Source organism: Notolepis coatsorum, assembly GCF_963971535.1.
Source record: "Notolepis coatsorum genome assembly, chromosome: 12".
NCBI classification, from domain to species: domain Eukaryota; kingdom Metazoa; phylum Chordata; class Actinopteri; order Aulopiformes; family Paralepididae; genus Notolepis; species Notolepis coatsorum.
Window position 1 is genome coordinate 44729547 of NC_140176.1, and position 16329 is coordinate 44745875.

Below are 16329 nucleotides of genomic sequence, written 5' to 3' on the forward strand. Positions count from 1 at the left end.
CATCCGGATACCTATCTGGTCTAGCTAACTAAAATGTTGGCATTTCACATGATATCAGGTCAGAAATAAGAATAAGAACTGTTCTTTTCACATCAACACTCTCTCGGCTTAAGGTCCAAGTGAACTATATATTTGGATATTTCGCTACCCAAATCCTACAAACCCCCCCCCCCCCTTGATTCTAAACAGAGAATCCATATCGCTTTCACATTCATCACACCTGGAGACTCAGCTGCCAGAATAGCAGACATTGTGAAGTAACCACGGCGACCGGAGGGTGTTAGGAATGTTTGCCTATAGGTGTGAGGAGGAGCTGCGTTTCAACGCGCTAATAAGAGGTAACTCCTGTGGCTTTCACGTTTTGGAGCCCAACGGAGGAGGAAGTGGTTCGATTGGAGACAGGAAGTGGTGTTTGGTGTGAGCGGTGTCACCCATATCAAGTGCAGTGGCTGCCAGGAAGATTGTGTGTGGGTGTATATTTCTGTGAGAGTATAGTGTTTGTGTGTGTGTGTGTGTGTGTGTGTGTGTGTGTGTGTGTGTGTGTGTGTGTGTGTGTGTGTGTGTGTGTGTGTGTGTGTGTGTGTGTGTGTGTGTGTGTGTGAGCAAGCGTGCACCTGCAAGAATGAATTGCAGACCTCCAGAGTGGACACATTATTATATGTCAGGGTCGGCCTGCGCGGAGCGTCTAAAGTTAATTACCTCTCTATGTACCGGTAGGGAGACAGATGGTCCCATTTGCAATTTCCTCCACATTGTTACACCACCGCTCTTTTTGCCTTTGGCATTTTTTCACATTCATAGCATTTTGCTTTTACCTCGTGGTAATATCTATAGGCCTAGTCAAATATCAGAACAGAAGACCATTATAATAACACAGAATCAAAATTACCCAACCTACGGCAGACCACGGTGGCCCGGTGGCCTTAATTAAGCAATAGCTCACAACAGGTCCTGGTATGGTTATTATATCGCAGCTAAGGGGGCTGTTGTTCAGCCTCTATGCGAAGCGGGGATATAATAACCATATGCCACGGTCTGAAGTGAGCTCACTTTTATAAAGTGGTCACCACGCATGGCGATATGAAAGTTAGAGACACATTACCATTTCAACTGTTATATTGCTAGGGCTGCTAGGTGGCGCAGTGGGCAAGGCGCTCTTCTAAAGAGAGAACGGCGGCAGTCGGGATGCTATCCTTATGTCAATTTAGCAGCTGCTGACATAGCGTAAGAAGCTCTTAATAGTCTGAGCTGTTCAGAGCGCATTCAGACCAAGCTGCCAATGACACACCGTTAACTGGTTAATCTGGCTAGCTAGCTTGCTTAGCCAGTTTAGTTATCTTGTTTGTATACAGTAGCTCCATGATGACCAGAATGTCCAGGCCACTGCCTGTCAGCCTTGCTGCTGCTTTTACTCTGCCAGGATAATGTTCAACATTTAGTATATGCAGGCTTTTTGTTTATATTTAGCAGGCAATTATTTTGAAAAGATATGCACTGCTCAATCCACTCCTCCAGGTGGGCTACAAGTCTACGACAGAGGTCCAGCACACTACTACCCCTACTAGCTGGCTGGCTGGCTTGTTTTCAGACACGGAGTGATACTGAATTATGCAAAGGAATATAGGTCATGGCCGTAGTATACGGTCTGGTATACCATGGCTATGAACGAATCAGATTGCTTGATTTGAGCTACCCGTTTAAGGGCTGGGCGATATGACGATATTATATAAATATCGGGTACAGTTCATTAACGATACACTTTTTCAACGTATCGTGGATATCGTGATGTTTTGCCCAAGAGGATTGTGTCGCGTCAATCTGTCCACACGTTACTCGTTCATATCTCAGCCTGTGCTGAGATATGCCCATTCCGCGGTCTGTTAATAAAGTTTTCAATCAGACAGATGTATGGAAAGGCTTTTATTATAACATTCGTTGTAGTAAAACCATTATGCCTCATTTAGTCATCCTGTCGAGCACTGGTCTCCTACTCGACGGCCGCGGGGAGCTAACGTTAGTAGCTTTGTTGATGTTCAGCACACGGGACATTCAGGAAGTCAAAAACTAATAACGCTTGCCGATTGGTGCTAAGAACAGCAGGGCGGGTGCAAGCGGTGTGACGTCATTGGCAGACTCGACTGTCAATCAAAATGATTATGTTTCCGTCAGAATGAATGAATGAAAACTGTATTAAAAGGTTGCAGAATGGGTACAATACAGTACTGGAGGATGAAGACCAGAAAAAGACTTTCGGCTTTTTTACATAAGGGTCCTCCATTTTCAATTCATCAAAACATTTAGAGACATACATATATACAGTAGTTTCATAAAAATGCTAAAATGCTATTTATTGATTGATTGATTTAAAACTTTAACATATTGCAGAATGGGTACAGTACAGCTCAATACATACAATTGTTAAGGGGATGCAGACCAGAGAAAGACTTTAGTCTTGTTTACATCAGGGTCCCCCATTTTCAATTCATCATATTTCATATCTAAATCATATAATATCTCATATGCAATATATAATCTAATAATCTAAATCTAATATAAAAATGCTAAATGCATGGGTATTTTATTTTGTCTTTAATGTTAGCTTCCAAACTCAAATACTGTCTTGGTAAGCCTCATAATGAATTGTTTGGGGTAAAAAAGAAAAACATCGTGATGTGTATCGTGTATCGCCGAAAGGTCAGAAAATATCGTGATATCATATTTAGGCCATATCGCCCAGCCCTACGTTTAACACTTTGAATGCCCAGCAGGGGGCACACATTTAGTGCTTGAATGCCCACATCCACTTCAATGTTAGCATTAATATCGCCTAATCTATGTTTTAAATTATGGCTATGTGTCTAATCTGCCCGTCGCATTATCAATGACCTATTTCCAGTCAACATTGTCGAAGCAGATTGTTTTTTTATCGGTTAATTTCCGTTTCATAGCATTTAGAAAACCCCTCGTTTTCACACAAAAAAAGAGGATTCCATGATAATCGCCCCGTACTGTAATATTCTAGAACGTTGTCATTTGTCGGCCTATTTATGAATCGTTTTCAAATAAACGCTAGATTATCGATAGTATATGTGTACGTGTGCACGCTAGTGCCGCGTGCTGAAAATCGAATCTCTCAGTTCCTGATCGCTCTTAGTCAAACAGCCATATCACAAAAAAAAGAAAAAGCTTATATCTCCATGAAAACGTGTCTGATTATCCTAATACTGGTAAAATAGATTCCTTACCTGAGATCAGATGGTATCCAAATGGATTATTCCAATTCCTGATCGCCATTCCGAAAATCGATCCTTTTATTGATCCACCGCGTATACTGTACAACACATAATCCCCGCTGCTCTGAGGGTCCAGAATGAAGCTGATCGACTCCGGTCACATGTGTGAGAAGTAAAATGTGGAATCCGGGTTTTTTTTCTCATGCCTTTTCATTGAGTCCAATCCAAAAGAGTGAATTACCATCTGGGAGACGATAGGGGGCGCTTTTTTCACATCTGAGCGCCTGGAGTGGCTGATTTACCAACGGTAGACTCGGTTGATGAAATATGAATTCAGATCGCGAATAAAAAAAAAATACGAGAACAAATTTATATTCTCGTAATGGGCATTCAACCAGCCCAGAGAAAACTCGGGTTGGGCATCCAAAGTGTTAAAAAAAGGAATATAGTAGTGATGCAAATAATGTATCTGGGTATAGGTATACCGTCACACGATACACGGTTGCGCACACAGTCACACACACACACACACATACACACACACACACACACACACACACACACACACACACACACACACACACACACACACACACACACACACACACACACACACACACACAAACACACACACACACACACGCATACAGTACACTATATAGTAAACTCTTGAGATAGAATTATTAGGGGGGGAGAAACTGCATTTGTTCTGTATTGGCACTCCCTAAAACACTTGAAATCCTTCCAACCACCTAGGCTGGCAGTATTTGAATTGGCAGGCTTGTTGGCATGCCTCTAAATTTCGAATCAGCATGTTTGCATCATTTGAATTGGGAGTACTGTCTGCCAATGAAGGTGACTCTTGAGTATGGGAATTTATTCTTCAAAAACATTTAAGCACCTTATAAATCAAACTATATTTGGTGTGGGGGGGGGGGACACACCACAATGCTCATTATTCTTACCCTCAGACATCATACAATTGAACACAAAGTTATGAAAGGGTATGAAATATGCCTCCCTTTAATTATCATCCTCTATGATGGCAGTGTGAATAACATTTTCAGCCCATGTAGTAGCAGTAGTACGGGCAGTAGATTTACTCAGTAGTGTCAGTGTGGGAAGGCCATAAAGAATGACCGTATATATTTAAATCCATATAAAACTCACACATCTCATAAAAATCATGTTCTGTTTAGTTTGTTTGTTATTTACATTTTTCTAAATCGAGGGATTTGCCCTCAAGCACTTGCAAAGAGATTAAATTAACAGATTTTCAACAGGCTATGTTTTACTTTCAAACAGGAGTATAATGCATTCAATGCAAATGTAGGGTGACCGAATGCAGGACAGCATGTCGATTTTGCTGGACAGTAAAGTAATACTGAATAGCCTACAACGTGTAAGAATAATATGGTTTACATAATGTATAAAGCATTTAATCTGAATATAAACATTTAGATGAATTCACTTTTTAAAGCACAGTAGGTTAAGTAGGCAAAATAGCTAAGCAGCTGAAACACCGCAATACAGAACAAAACAAATTATGTCTTCATCATAGTTATTACTGGGTGCTTACTTCTCCCAAAACACACATTTGGAAAATCACCACCAGCGAGAGCGCTTTGCGCCATATAGGCCTTTTGAGGAATTGTATTACTTAGTGGACATTGCTGCTTTCTGACGAAGACAATGTTTATAAAATTCTCTGCATGTCAGAGAGAAATTTTACTTGAATCTTGCTCTTCACGCTGCATCGACAGAAGGGGGCATAAATCATATCCCCATTCCCAGCCCACCGCCAATAAGAATGGATGGCCAGGTAGGGATGTTAAAAGCAGAGGTATGGAAATCCCCAACCCCCCCCCCCCCCCCCCCGGGAAATCGCGCCCTGGATGTTTGTTCCCCACATAATTGAATGTGCCCATTAATGATTCAGAGTTCAGGTTGAATTTCCTGGCGTGCCTCTGGTGTCAGTTGACACGTCAACTCGATGTGAACCCTACATGTTAAAAAGGTGACTGTCTCACTGCAGTCATTCCATGGTTCCTCTCAAACTAGGCCTGGTCATTCGCGCTGTGTCAAGGTGTGTGTGAGAGTGTTGTTTTTAACCCTTCCCGGATGCCACAGGCTAAGTCTATTCGAATGGGATTAAAGCAACCCGAGAGATGAGTCAGTGTTTGTTTGTGTTTTTCGGTGACAGGTCAGCCTGAAGGTGAGACATATTAACACTCACACACAGCATGATTCAGCGAATATCACTTACATGCCAATGATGTTGAGGATGATTAGCGAGGGCAGGCGATTACAAGGACAAAAATATGCTTCTTGAGTAACAGCGGCGGTTGCACCGACGACAGCGAATATGATGAGTCGTGTGGTTATGGTTAGCTAAATGACACGTTGCTCACGGAGACACGAGGACGAGACATGAGGCTCATCAGAAATTGTTCTGCATTGGAGGTGGAATACTGTCGATTGTTAAAATGATCTTACAGGGCGGCTGGGTAGCACAGTGGACTAAGCGCTCGCCTACCACCGCAGAGACTCTGGGATCGAATCCAGCTGTCAGCGGTACCTCCGGCTTGGTCAGTCGTCCCTACTAACACAATTGGCAGTGTTAGCGGGTGGGAAGCCGGTGGGGTATGTGTCCTGGTCGGTCGGGGCGCCTGTTCAGCAGGGAGGGGATCTGGGGGACATAGCGTGAACTTCTGCACGCGTTATGTTCATGGGGGAAAGAAGCAGATGGCGACTCCACATGTATCGGAGGAGGCATGTGGTAGTTCTACACCCTCCCCAGGCCGACAGTGGGGCAATGCGTGCAACGACCAGGAAGGGAATTGGCATAACGACTAAATTGGGATGGGTGAAAAATACAGAAAATAAGCATGAGTTTTTTAAGTGGGTCGAGATGAGGACCGCGTAGACTCAACCACTAAATTACTTAAATGCTTGTTATTCCATGAAAATTGTGCGTGTGGTTGAGTTTGACACGGCATTCGGTTCAAATAATCAAGTTAGTGCACCTTTACAAGGGAAAATCCACCCTAAAATAGAATTCACTTTTCATGTTATTTCTATTATCTTGGAGCTGCTTCATAAACATTGCATAGTGGAACAGCTGCTAAGACAGTGACACGGCCCACGGTGATGCTACTCCGATATGGGGACGTTTCTGATCCAGAGCTCTAAGGCTTACATTTAAATACAACACATTTGGATGTACTGTAGGTACAGTAGTAGCTCAAACAAAAGGTATATGAGCCCACAGAGTATGCCAGTAATTCATGTAATAAAAGTAATTATTCTCCTTTCCTGTTCTGTTCTGCTCTGCTCTGTTCTGTTCTGTTCTCTTCTACTCTGCTCTGTTCTACTCTGCTCTGCTCTGCTCTGTTCTGTTCTGTTATCTTCTACTCTTCTCTGTTTGCTCTTTGTTGTTCACACTGCTTAGTTTCCATGGTTCCTCTGTTGTCTTTGATGACCATCACTGCCTCCCGCTGCGATTTCTTGCATTTCCCCCCTCCTCTATTCCTCTCCTCCTCTCCTCCATCAGTCTATACATGGCATGGTCTCATCTTGTACCCCCTCCTCTCCTCCTCTCCTCCTCTCCTCCATCAGTCTATACATGGCATGGTCTCATCTTGTACCCCCTCCTCTCTTCCTCTCTTCCTATCTTCTTCTTCCTCCTCCTCTCCTCCATCAGTCTATACATGGCATTGTCTCATCTTGTAACCCTTCCTCTCCTCCTCTCCTCCATCAGTCTGTACAGGCCATGGTCTCATCCCTCCATTCTGAGCTTGACATTCAGAGGTACTTGATGAAAATCCAATTTCCTCACAGAGTTAGTTCACCTTTTATCTTATCTGCATCATGACTCTGTGTGTGTGTGTGTGTGTGTGTGTGTGTGTGTGTGTGTGTGTGTGTGTGTGTGTGTGTGTGTGTGTGTGTGTGCGTGTGTGTGTGTGTGTGTGTGTGTGTGTGTGTGTGTGTGTATGTGTGTGTGTGTGTGTGTGTGTGTATGTGTGTGTGTGCTTGTTTATGTGCATGCCTGTGTGTATGCTCCCATGCATGTGTGTGTACACGTGTGTGTGTACCTGTGTGTGTGTGTGTGTGTGTGTGTGCGTGCGTGCGTGCGTGCGCGTGTTGTCTTACCCTGCATCCCCACTAACCTCTGTAGTGACTGTGTGGCTCGTCTCCTGCTCTGGACACGTCTGCCAGCTGCACTCTGCTGCCAAGCAGCCTAGCTGTCAGCCAGACTCAACACAAAATGCCAAAATTCCTTGTGCGTTTGTTTGTGTGTGTGTATGTGTGTGTGTGTGTGTGTGTGTGTACACACTTGAGTGTGACAGCAAGTACACTGCGTGTGTGTGTGTGTGTGTGTGTGTGTGTGTGTGTGTGTGTGTGTGTGTGTGTGTGTGTGTGTGTGTGTGTGTGTGTTTTGCATGTAGAAGATAACATGAGGGACCTGGCTGTGTGTCCACTAGGGCTGTCTTAAATACTTCGAAGCTTCAAAGCTTCGTTCGATGGGTATGGGATTCGAATATGAAAATAAAATTCGATTATATAAAAAAAAGAATATATATATATATATGATTAAAAAAATATATATATAATATATATAAAAATATGCTAAATCAACTCTGCCTCTCTTTGTTAACTACAACAAGCAATGCTGTTTGTTATTTAAGATGAGGTCGGACTCGGCACTGACAGATTTGTGTTCATTGGGCTGCTTTTATAAAGCTTCAAATGACGGCTTACAATATTTCATGAAAGCAAAGTGTTTTGTTTGTCTAAGATTTAAAAAGGTTTAAACTTTACAGCACTGACAAAGTTGAACAAAGTGCTGTCCAAGTCCCACAACATAATTTTTTTTTAAATAAAAGTATGATTTATAATATTTTTTTTTATCTCAAAGCTTCGAATTAAAATTGAATCTCGGCCCCGAAGCTTCGAATTCCAAAAAAAAATCGAAGGTCAGCCCTAGTGTCCACAGCTCTGTGGTGCCAGGCAGCCACCAGGACGGAGCAGCTCCATTAGCTCTGTGGTGCCAGGCAGCCACCAGGACAGAGCAGCTCCATTAGCTCTGTGGTGCCAGGCAGCCACCAGGACAGAGCAGCTCCATTAGCTCTGTGGTGCCAGGCAGCCACCAGGACAGAGCAGCCCTATTAGCTCTGTGGTGCCAGGCAGCCACCAGGACAGAGCAGCTCCATTAGCTCTGTGGTGCCAGGCAGCCACCAGGACAGAGCAGCTCCATTAGCTCTGTGGTGCCAGGCAGCCACCAGGACAGAGCAGCTCCATTAGCTCTGTGGTGCCAGGCAGCCACCAGGACGGAGCGGCTCCATTAGCTCTGTGGTGCCAGGCAGCCACCAGGACAGAGCAGCTCCATTAGCTCTGTGGTGCCAGGCAGCCACCAGGACAGAGCAGCTCCATTAGCTCTGTGGTGCCAGGCAGCCACCAGGACGGAGCGGCTCCATTAGCTCTGTGGTGCCAGGCAGCCACCAGGACGGAGCGGCTCCATTTCATAAAGAACTCTGTGTTCCCTGAACCCCACAGCTTCTCTCACCGTCACAGATCACCTTACAGGTCACCGCCACACAATACCGGAGCTCCATTGGCTCCCTGGCCTCGTCACTCCATGTGGCCACACCCCCTTCCTTCATCTTCATGCATTTTCTTTAAGGCCCAGTCTGTAATCCAAACCTCAACAAAAATTCACCTGAACAATTTGTTTTACATAAAGGACTGGAGACGTTTATTTTCATTCTTTATATTATTGATTTCTTGAGTTATTGATACATGGAGTATCAAAACAATACAGGCAACAAGTAGCTTAAATATTAGGCATAGTGTTTAATTGTGTTTGCTGTATTTTTATTTCCCTGCGGCTGTAAAAGGTTGGCATGGTTTGCTAACACTGGAGTAAAACAGATCTGGGACGGTTCAGGCAGTAGCAAAAAGCTTACTTTCCATCGAAATATCAATACCACATTAATATTTATAAAAATGTTAAAAGAAAAATCGACATCGGGGCTTAAAGAATAGGCTTAGATCTGCCTACAGAGCGGCAACAACCTGATCCTCACAACGAGGTGATAAAACCCACCAGACGACTTTACAGGAATCCTCTCTCAAACCCACATTTTCCGTTTCCCTTTCATCTCTTGTGAAAAGCGCCATTTAATCTGTTTTGGTGACGTTTTGAACTTTCTTTTTTTTCCAATGGGTTCTTCAGTTTCACAGCGTTTCCTTTGATTATATGAATGAAGCTCAGCAGCTTCACGCAGGACGCATACAGAAGAAGCTAAGAGCACTTTGATATGTTTAGAAGGTTACTTACCGGTACCGGTACACTTGATCCTGCATCTCTTCCAGCCCTGCGGCGCTCTCGCAGGACTGAGTCCATGCCTCCGCTGTTGTGTGTGTGTGTGTGTGTGAGCGGCATGCTTTTGCGGTGATGCACTATAGGACCGATGCTATTGGGTTGCATATTTGCATGACTGTGACTGTGAGTGTTTGGCAACACCTGGGACAACCTCAGAAGTGTCTGCGGTTTTCGAGAGCAGTTTGCAGAGAGAATGTCTCACAGCGGTCTTGACAAGTTTGGAGCTCCTTTGTTGTTCTGTCACTTGCAAACCACTAAATGCACGACACCGCGTTCACTTTTCCAGTCCCGTCGGCTGTAATGTGGAGTTTTGACATCGTATTTTCTTATTAGAACAGGGTATCTGCTGGGTATTCAGAAGTATTAAAAAGTATTAAATTCCTAATCCTCAATTGTCAGAAGATTAAATAATATTAAATATATGAAATGTTTTTGTATTCAAGCCGTTGTTTTTTGCGGGGCTACCGGGAGCTTAGTGCGTCTTGGAGCGTATAGAGCGCACAATAATTGGCGTGCAAGTGCAGCCGCCAGTTAGTTCAGTGTCCCTATGTCTTCTTTTCTTTGCTCATATTGTTGTGAAATTGGTATTCAATTTTGAAAGTGGTATTAAAAAGGTCTTAAAAAGTCTTAAATATAACCTGCAGACACCCTGTATAAAGTATTTTAAGCCTTTAGCCATTGTTTGTGGCGAATCTGAAACGCTTGCACTTGCTAGTACATGGTATTCTAGAATAATCTACGTCCATATTGTGTCACTGAGGAGCTCATCACCGCCTGAGCCTGACGTGTGTTTCTCTGTCCTCCCCCTCCAGAGCAGAAGCCCGAAGCACGGCCCCAGCCCCCAGCCCAGCGTCGGGGACCAGGCGGACCACCTCTCCCTGGCGTCCCTGGAGTCCCTGGACACCATGTCTGAGGCCGACGCCCCCACAGCCTTCACTCGCGGCAGCCGTGTCCGGGCTAGCCTGCCGGTGGTTCGATCCCACAATCAGACCAAGGACCGGTCGCTAGGTACGCTGAGACAGACCTGACACTAGCTGCTGCACCTGGCTTAGCACACTGTTGGTACACTCACTGCACAACTCCTTCCTAACAAGTCATTTAAACGTCCCGTGTTTTGTATCTTCCAACAATCTTTTTTGTGATACATTTTTTATATTTATTGCAAGATCACATACAAAAATAATATTCACCTTCAAGAAAATAAAAACGAAAAGAATAATAATAATAATAAAATATAATATAATAAAGATTTACATGAGCAGAAACCAAAGAAGAACCCACTGAGAACTTTCCAACTATTTTATATGACTTCCTTGAATCTGTGTGAAGTTTGTTTCTGAGGAAACTAGTCTAAATCAAATTGTAATAATTTATTTACCTGCACATTTTTCTTCCCTTGTATTGGAACACAGTATTTCTTGGTGGGCGCAGCACAATTTACATTCATTATTCCCTCCGCTGCCCAGCTACCGCCACACCTCCCCAAAAAAGCACCTATAACTGGGCAGTAGATTAGTTAGGCAGTGTTCCTGGCTCCAAAAAGGACAGTTAATTAATTAAAGCTAACTGATTGCTTTTGTCCTTGGTGTGAAACTTTTTTAACCCATTAAACCATTAACCCTTTAACCCTGGCCAAACAGCAAGGAGTAGCAAGGACCAGTATCTAAATAACATGTCAGACTGCCACATGCATACCAACCAAGACTAGGCATAAAAAAAGGTTTTCCATAATACATGTTGAGTTCTAAAAGCGTATTTTCTCAAAACAAGTGGGGGGAAAAACGTAATACGACTAGTCTTGTGACAGGACTATCATCACCATTGTTAGCGTGCGCCGCTCTAATGCTTAGACAGAGTGCGAGTGCAATGAGTGAACAACTGACTGACTGACATTTCCGTCCTTAGAACCCCTTGCGGACCAGCAGGGTTAAGAATTCAGTGCATATTTGTAACCTTTTCCATTACAAATGATGTTAGTTTCAAGGATTGTTCTCAAAACAAGATAAATCTTCTTGGATCAGGAGTGACCTGCCTAATTTCAATACATTCTCACTTGTCTCAAGACATTTCTTGCAGTTGTACCGCCTCAGTGACTTATTTTAACCAAGGATCACTCTGTATTTGATATCTTGGTAAATGATCAATCTCAAGCCCTGCCCTCCTTTCTTGATCCTCCAATCGCACCTGTTGCTTTCCTCGGATAAACGGAAACAGTTGTGATTGGAGGATCAAGAAAAGAGGGTGGCGTTTGAGATTTTTCACCTTGTTCTCAGACTCCATCAATCTTCCTGTTCCCTTCCCTCTCCCTATCTCTCTCTACTCCCCCCCCCCCTACCCACCTCCACACCTGACCTCCCCTCCTGTCAGCATAGAGCTTAGTTTTAATTAGAATTCACTTCCTCTGCAGGGAGAGATTAGAGAATCCGGCAAGAATGTGCCACGGTGTTATTGACAGGATTATGCCATGATGTTATTGACAGGATTATAAATGGTGTTATTGACAGGATTATAAATGGTGTTATTGACAGGATTATAAATGGTGTTATTGACAGGATTATGCCATGATGTTATTGACAGAATTATAAATGGTGTTATTGACAGGATTATGCCATGATGTTATTGACAGGATTATGCCATGATTGATTGATTGATTGATTGAAAACTTTATTAACAGATTGCAGAATGGGTACGGTACAGTACAGCTCAATACATACAATTGTTAAGGGGATGCAGACCAGAGAAAGACTTTCGTCTTGTTTACATCAGGGTCCCCCATTTTCAATTCATCATAACATATATGACACACACGACATACAGATAGACAGTACTGCTACATCTATACATTTATGACATACCAGATTTGCAAATACAGTACTGTTTGTGATACAAAAAGAGTCCAGAAAAGAGAGTATATACATTTGACGTAGAAACTGTACATTGGAGGGGGTTGGGTAGGTGGGGTGGGGTTGGGTGGGTGGGGGGGACTGTACATTGGAGGTGGTTGGGTGATGTTATTGACAGGATTATAAATGGTGTTATTGACAGGATTATAAATGGTGTTATTGACAGGATTATGCCATGATGTTATTGACAGGATTATAAATGATGTTATTGACAGGATTATAAATGGTGTTATTGACAGGATTATAAATGGGTGGCATTATCAATGTGTACACCTCATCACCTGTATTCAGATGCAGAAACGTGTTTGCTGCTGTGCAGGATTAGTATGTTAGAGAAAGTGACATTTCCACAGGGTGAGCAGGTTGGTGCAGGAGGGATTTCTTCAGCTGTTTGAGCCTTAAGCTGCTTTCACTTGATAAGAAATGAGCTCTTGGCTCACCGTGAGGTCGGGCGCAGGTATCTAGTCGATCGCCATCACGGAGGTCAACAACAAAGATGGTGGTCAGCTTTTAGGTGGTGTTAAACTCCAAAACAAAGAGACGATTCATTGCTCCACCATCCCTCTTAACGTGACCCACTCTAGTTTGGAAGTCGCTTTTGCTTAGTACATAAAGCTGTACTCTCATTGGTAGCGCTTTGCGAGGTCAGTGGCAACCAAGGTAAAAGTTGAAATAATAAAATCTTTGCGCATGGTGCTCTGTGGCAATTTGGAGCGATGGTGCGCCACGCCAAGGGTAGCGCTGCCGTCTAGCGCTGCCGTCTAGCTGGGTGCCACCACTCTCCCCATAGGAAAACAATAGCTCGGCCAGCGCTAACTTCTAAGAGATGTTGCCGGTGGTCATGTTAAACTTGTGTTGATTCATCGAATCTTATTCTGTATTCATACGGTGTCTGATTTATGGGATATACTTAGGTGGTATATTTAGGTGGCTCACTCACGTCTGGTGTCCCAAGTTGGAGGAATCAGGGATCCTGAAGGAACCTGAATTCCCTGAGTTGTGATGTAACCGTCTCAACCAGCTGCTGATGCAGTTTTGATTTGAATGTTGACTAAGCAATTACATTACAACGGTGTTGGGTTTTAATTCTGGATTCTATCAAACTCGCTCAAGTGATTTGCTTACGCTTAAGGTTCCCCGAGCTTGTTCTACTGCCTTCTCTTTTAGTGCTCCATACTCTTGGAACGCCCTTCAGTGCACTTTAAAGTTTGATATTCTTCCAACCTTTCCAATGTATAGCTTTGCTGAATAAGCAATTGTACGTCATTTGGTAATTGCTCTTAGTCTGCTTTTCCTGTTTCTTGTTTCTATCTTATTTTAACTTGATTTTATCATGCGGCTTACTTGTTTTTTTTTTATCTTTGTGTTATTCTATCTCTTTTCATTTAATTTAATTTCAAACCTTTATTTAAACTCGAAAGGCAACTGAGGTTTCCCTCATTCACAGTCACGTTGAGTGCACATACAGAGTTAAGCAAAACACACAGCGTTAAGCAAAAAAAGGCATATAAAATCACACAGCATATACAATCATAACAATTAGACATGTAAGGATAACAATCAACATGCCCCCCCCCCCCCCACGCACACAACATTAAGGGATAGTGCAATTATCTTTTATACCCCCCTGTTCATGTTTATGTTATGTCTATTATGCCTTACTCTTGTTTTTATATTTAATACTGTGTTTAGGACTGTGTTTTTTATGATCTAGGACTGTGTGACGGCTAGCACCTAGGGCTGCATCTTAAATTTCGTTGTAACAATGACAATAACGATCATTCTATTCTGTACAACTTGATTGACCAAGGTTTTAATTGTATCAACGTCACTGTAAATGAGGGAAACCTCAGTGTCCCTCAAGTTTAAATAAAGGTTGAATGAATGAATGAATGAATGTGAGAAGGAAAATAATTTGTGCAAACAGGACCGTGCCGGTACTCTGGGAACCAGAGGCCATATTTATCACACTTCTATGAATAGGTCACAGGTCACATTACCATCCACCTCGCTATGACTTGGTCTGGTCAGCCTTCCTGCTCTAAGACGCTTGATAAACACAGACCCAGGCTTGCTAAAGTCTCGCATTCGTCGAGAAGCCTCCCGAGTCTAAATGAAGCACGGTCGCGTTCCGTTGGATAATTGTCACGCTTTTATTTTGGGTCCCTGGCGAGTGTTTGTTCGGTGTCTGAGTGCGACACACGCCCCGCTTGACCCAAGTGAGAATGAACGAAGCCACAGGGAGTCGTTTTTCCTACACTGCTCAGCGCCGAGGGGCCCCCTTGCTATGCTGGAGGACCAGGACGCTGGTACATAAACATTCCCAGGAATATTCTACACCCACACACTTGTATACACACACACACACACACACACACACACACACACACACACACACACGCACACACACACACACACACACACACACACACACACACACACATTGGCACATGTGTCACACCACACAGATCTGGGGGGAGAGCGACGAGACGGGACAGTGAGGGCCGAGGGGGTGGTGGGTGGTGGGTTATGGGGTGATGAAAAAGGGGGAACCACATTACTCTATACACAACACACACACACATACACACTCTCTCACACACACACACACACACACACACACACACACACACACACACACACACACACACACGCACACATTTTTACACACACACACACACACACACACACACACACACACACGGTTTTGCCCCTAGAGACATCTGGAGCTTCTCTTTACTGCAGTAGTGGCAGCAGCAGGAGTAGTTGCTCTCTCTCTCTCTTCCCCCCCCCTCTCTCTCTCTCTCTCTCTCTCTCTCTCTCTCTCTCTCTCTCTCTCTCTCTCTCTCTCTCTCGCTCTCTCGTTCACAACATTTGAGGACTCAGCTGAATTAAGGAAATCCCTGAAGTGAGTATAGGTTGTTTTTTAGTATTTGTTCTACGGCATGACCTCATGGCGCGTTATTGAATCTCACAAAGGTATTTGCTCTGGGGGTTGTTGCAAACGCAATATCTCCTCACCCCCTCGGATTCAAAGAAGAAGTAGCGGTTTGAAAGGGTTTGCATGTGGGAGCGGAGGAGCGGATGATCTCTTCCCGATGAGGTTGTGTGTTTCTTTGTGTATCATTTCTGTGGATTCCTTCTTTGGAGAGTCGTGGGGTTTGTTGCAAAAGCAGCAGAATGTCTTTTGTTGCCGTTGCTCAGAGCGCCGTGTGCCTGTTTGGTCAGAGGCCACGGCCATTTGTTCCTCGTTTAGTGGGAAACCAGACGTTTCCAGACCGTAACACGACTACCCTGCCGGATTCCAGACATCCAACGCAGGGGTGTAAAGTACTTGAGTAATTGTACTTTGTTACAACTTAAGTACTGTTTTGGGGGATTTGTACTTTACTCAAGTATTATTAGGTTTGTATACTTGTACTTTTACTCAATTGCATTTTAGAGAAAAGAAAACGCACTATTTACTCCTTACATTTAAAATGCAGACCTACAAAGTACAAAGTACAAATCTCACAGGTCCAACCATTTTAATTAGTATATTTGTTTCTCTGGCCAAACTAACGTTAACATTATTAATCCTGCGGCCGCACTTTACTTAAAAACAGCCAATCAAATCCCCATCAATGGAAAATGAACCCGCCCATACCCATGTTGATTGATCCTTGTGCAAGACTAGAAAGTGGGGTTATTTGATTAAACACCTGCTATCAGAAGAATAGACAGTCAGAGTGACAAGCTACAGAAGATGGCCACAAACAATAATACAAGTGATGAAGAGGACGAAACGGAACATTCCATTGCCCCGGAA

General features: G+C 43.6%; 1 protein-coding gene across 1 annotated transcript in view; it reads left to right on the forward strand.

Moving 5' to 3' along the window:
* The window catches only part of LOC311237849 (uncharacterized protein), a 198975-nt gene that overhangs the window by 115921 nt on the left and 66725 nt on the right, over positions 1-16329 (forward strand). Inside the window, exons 3-4 of the mRNA XM_084325826.1 lie at positions 6994-7074; positions 10431-10630. Of these exons, the coding sequence (XP_084181952.1) occupies positions 6994-7074; positions 10431-10630 (281 nt within the window). The remainder of the gene's footprint in view (positions 1-6993; positions 7075-10430; positions 10631-16329) is intronic.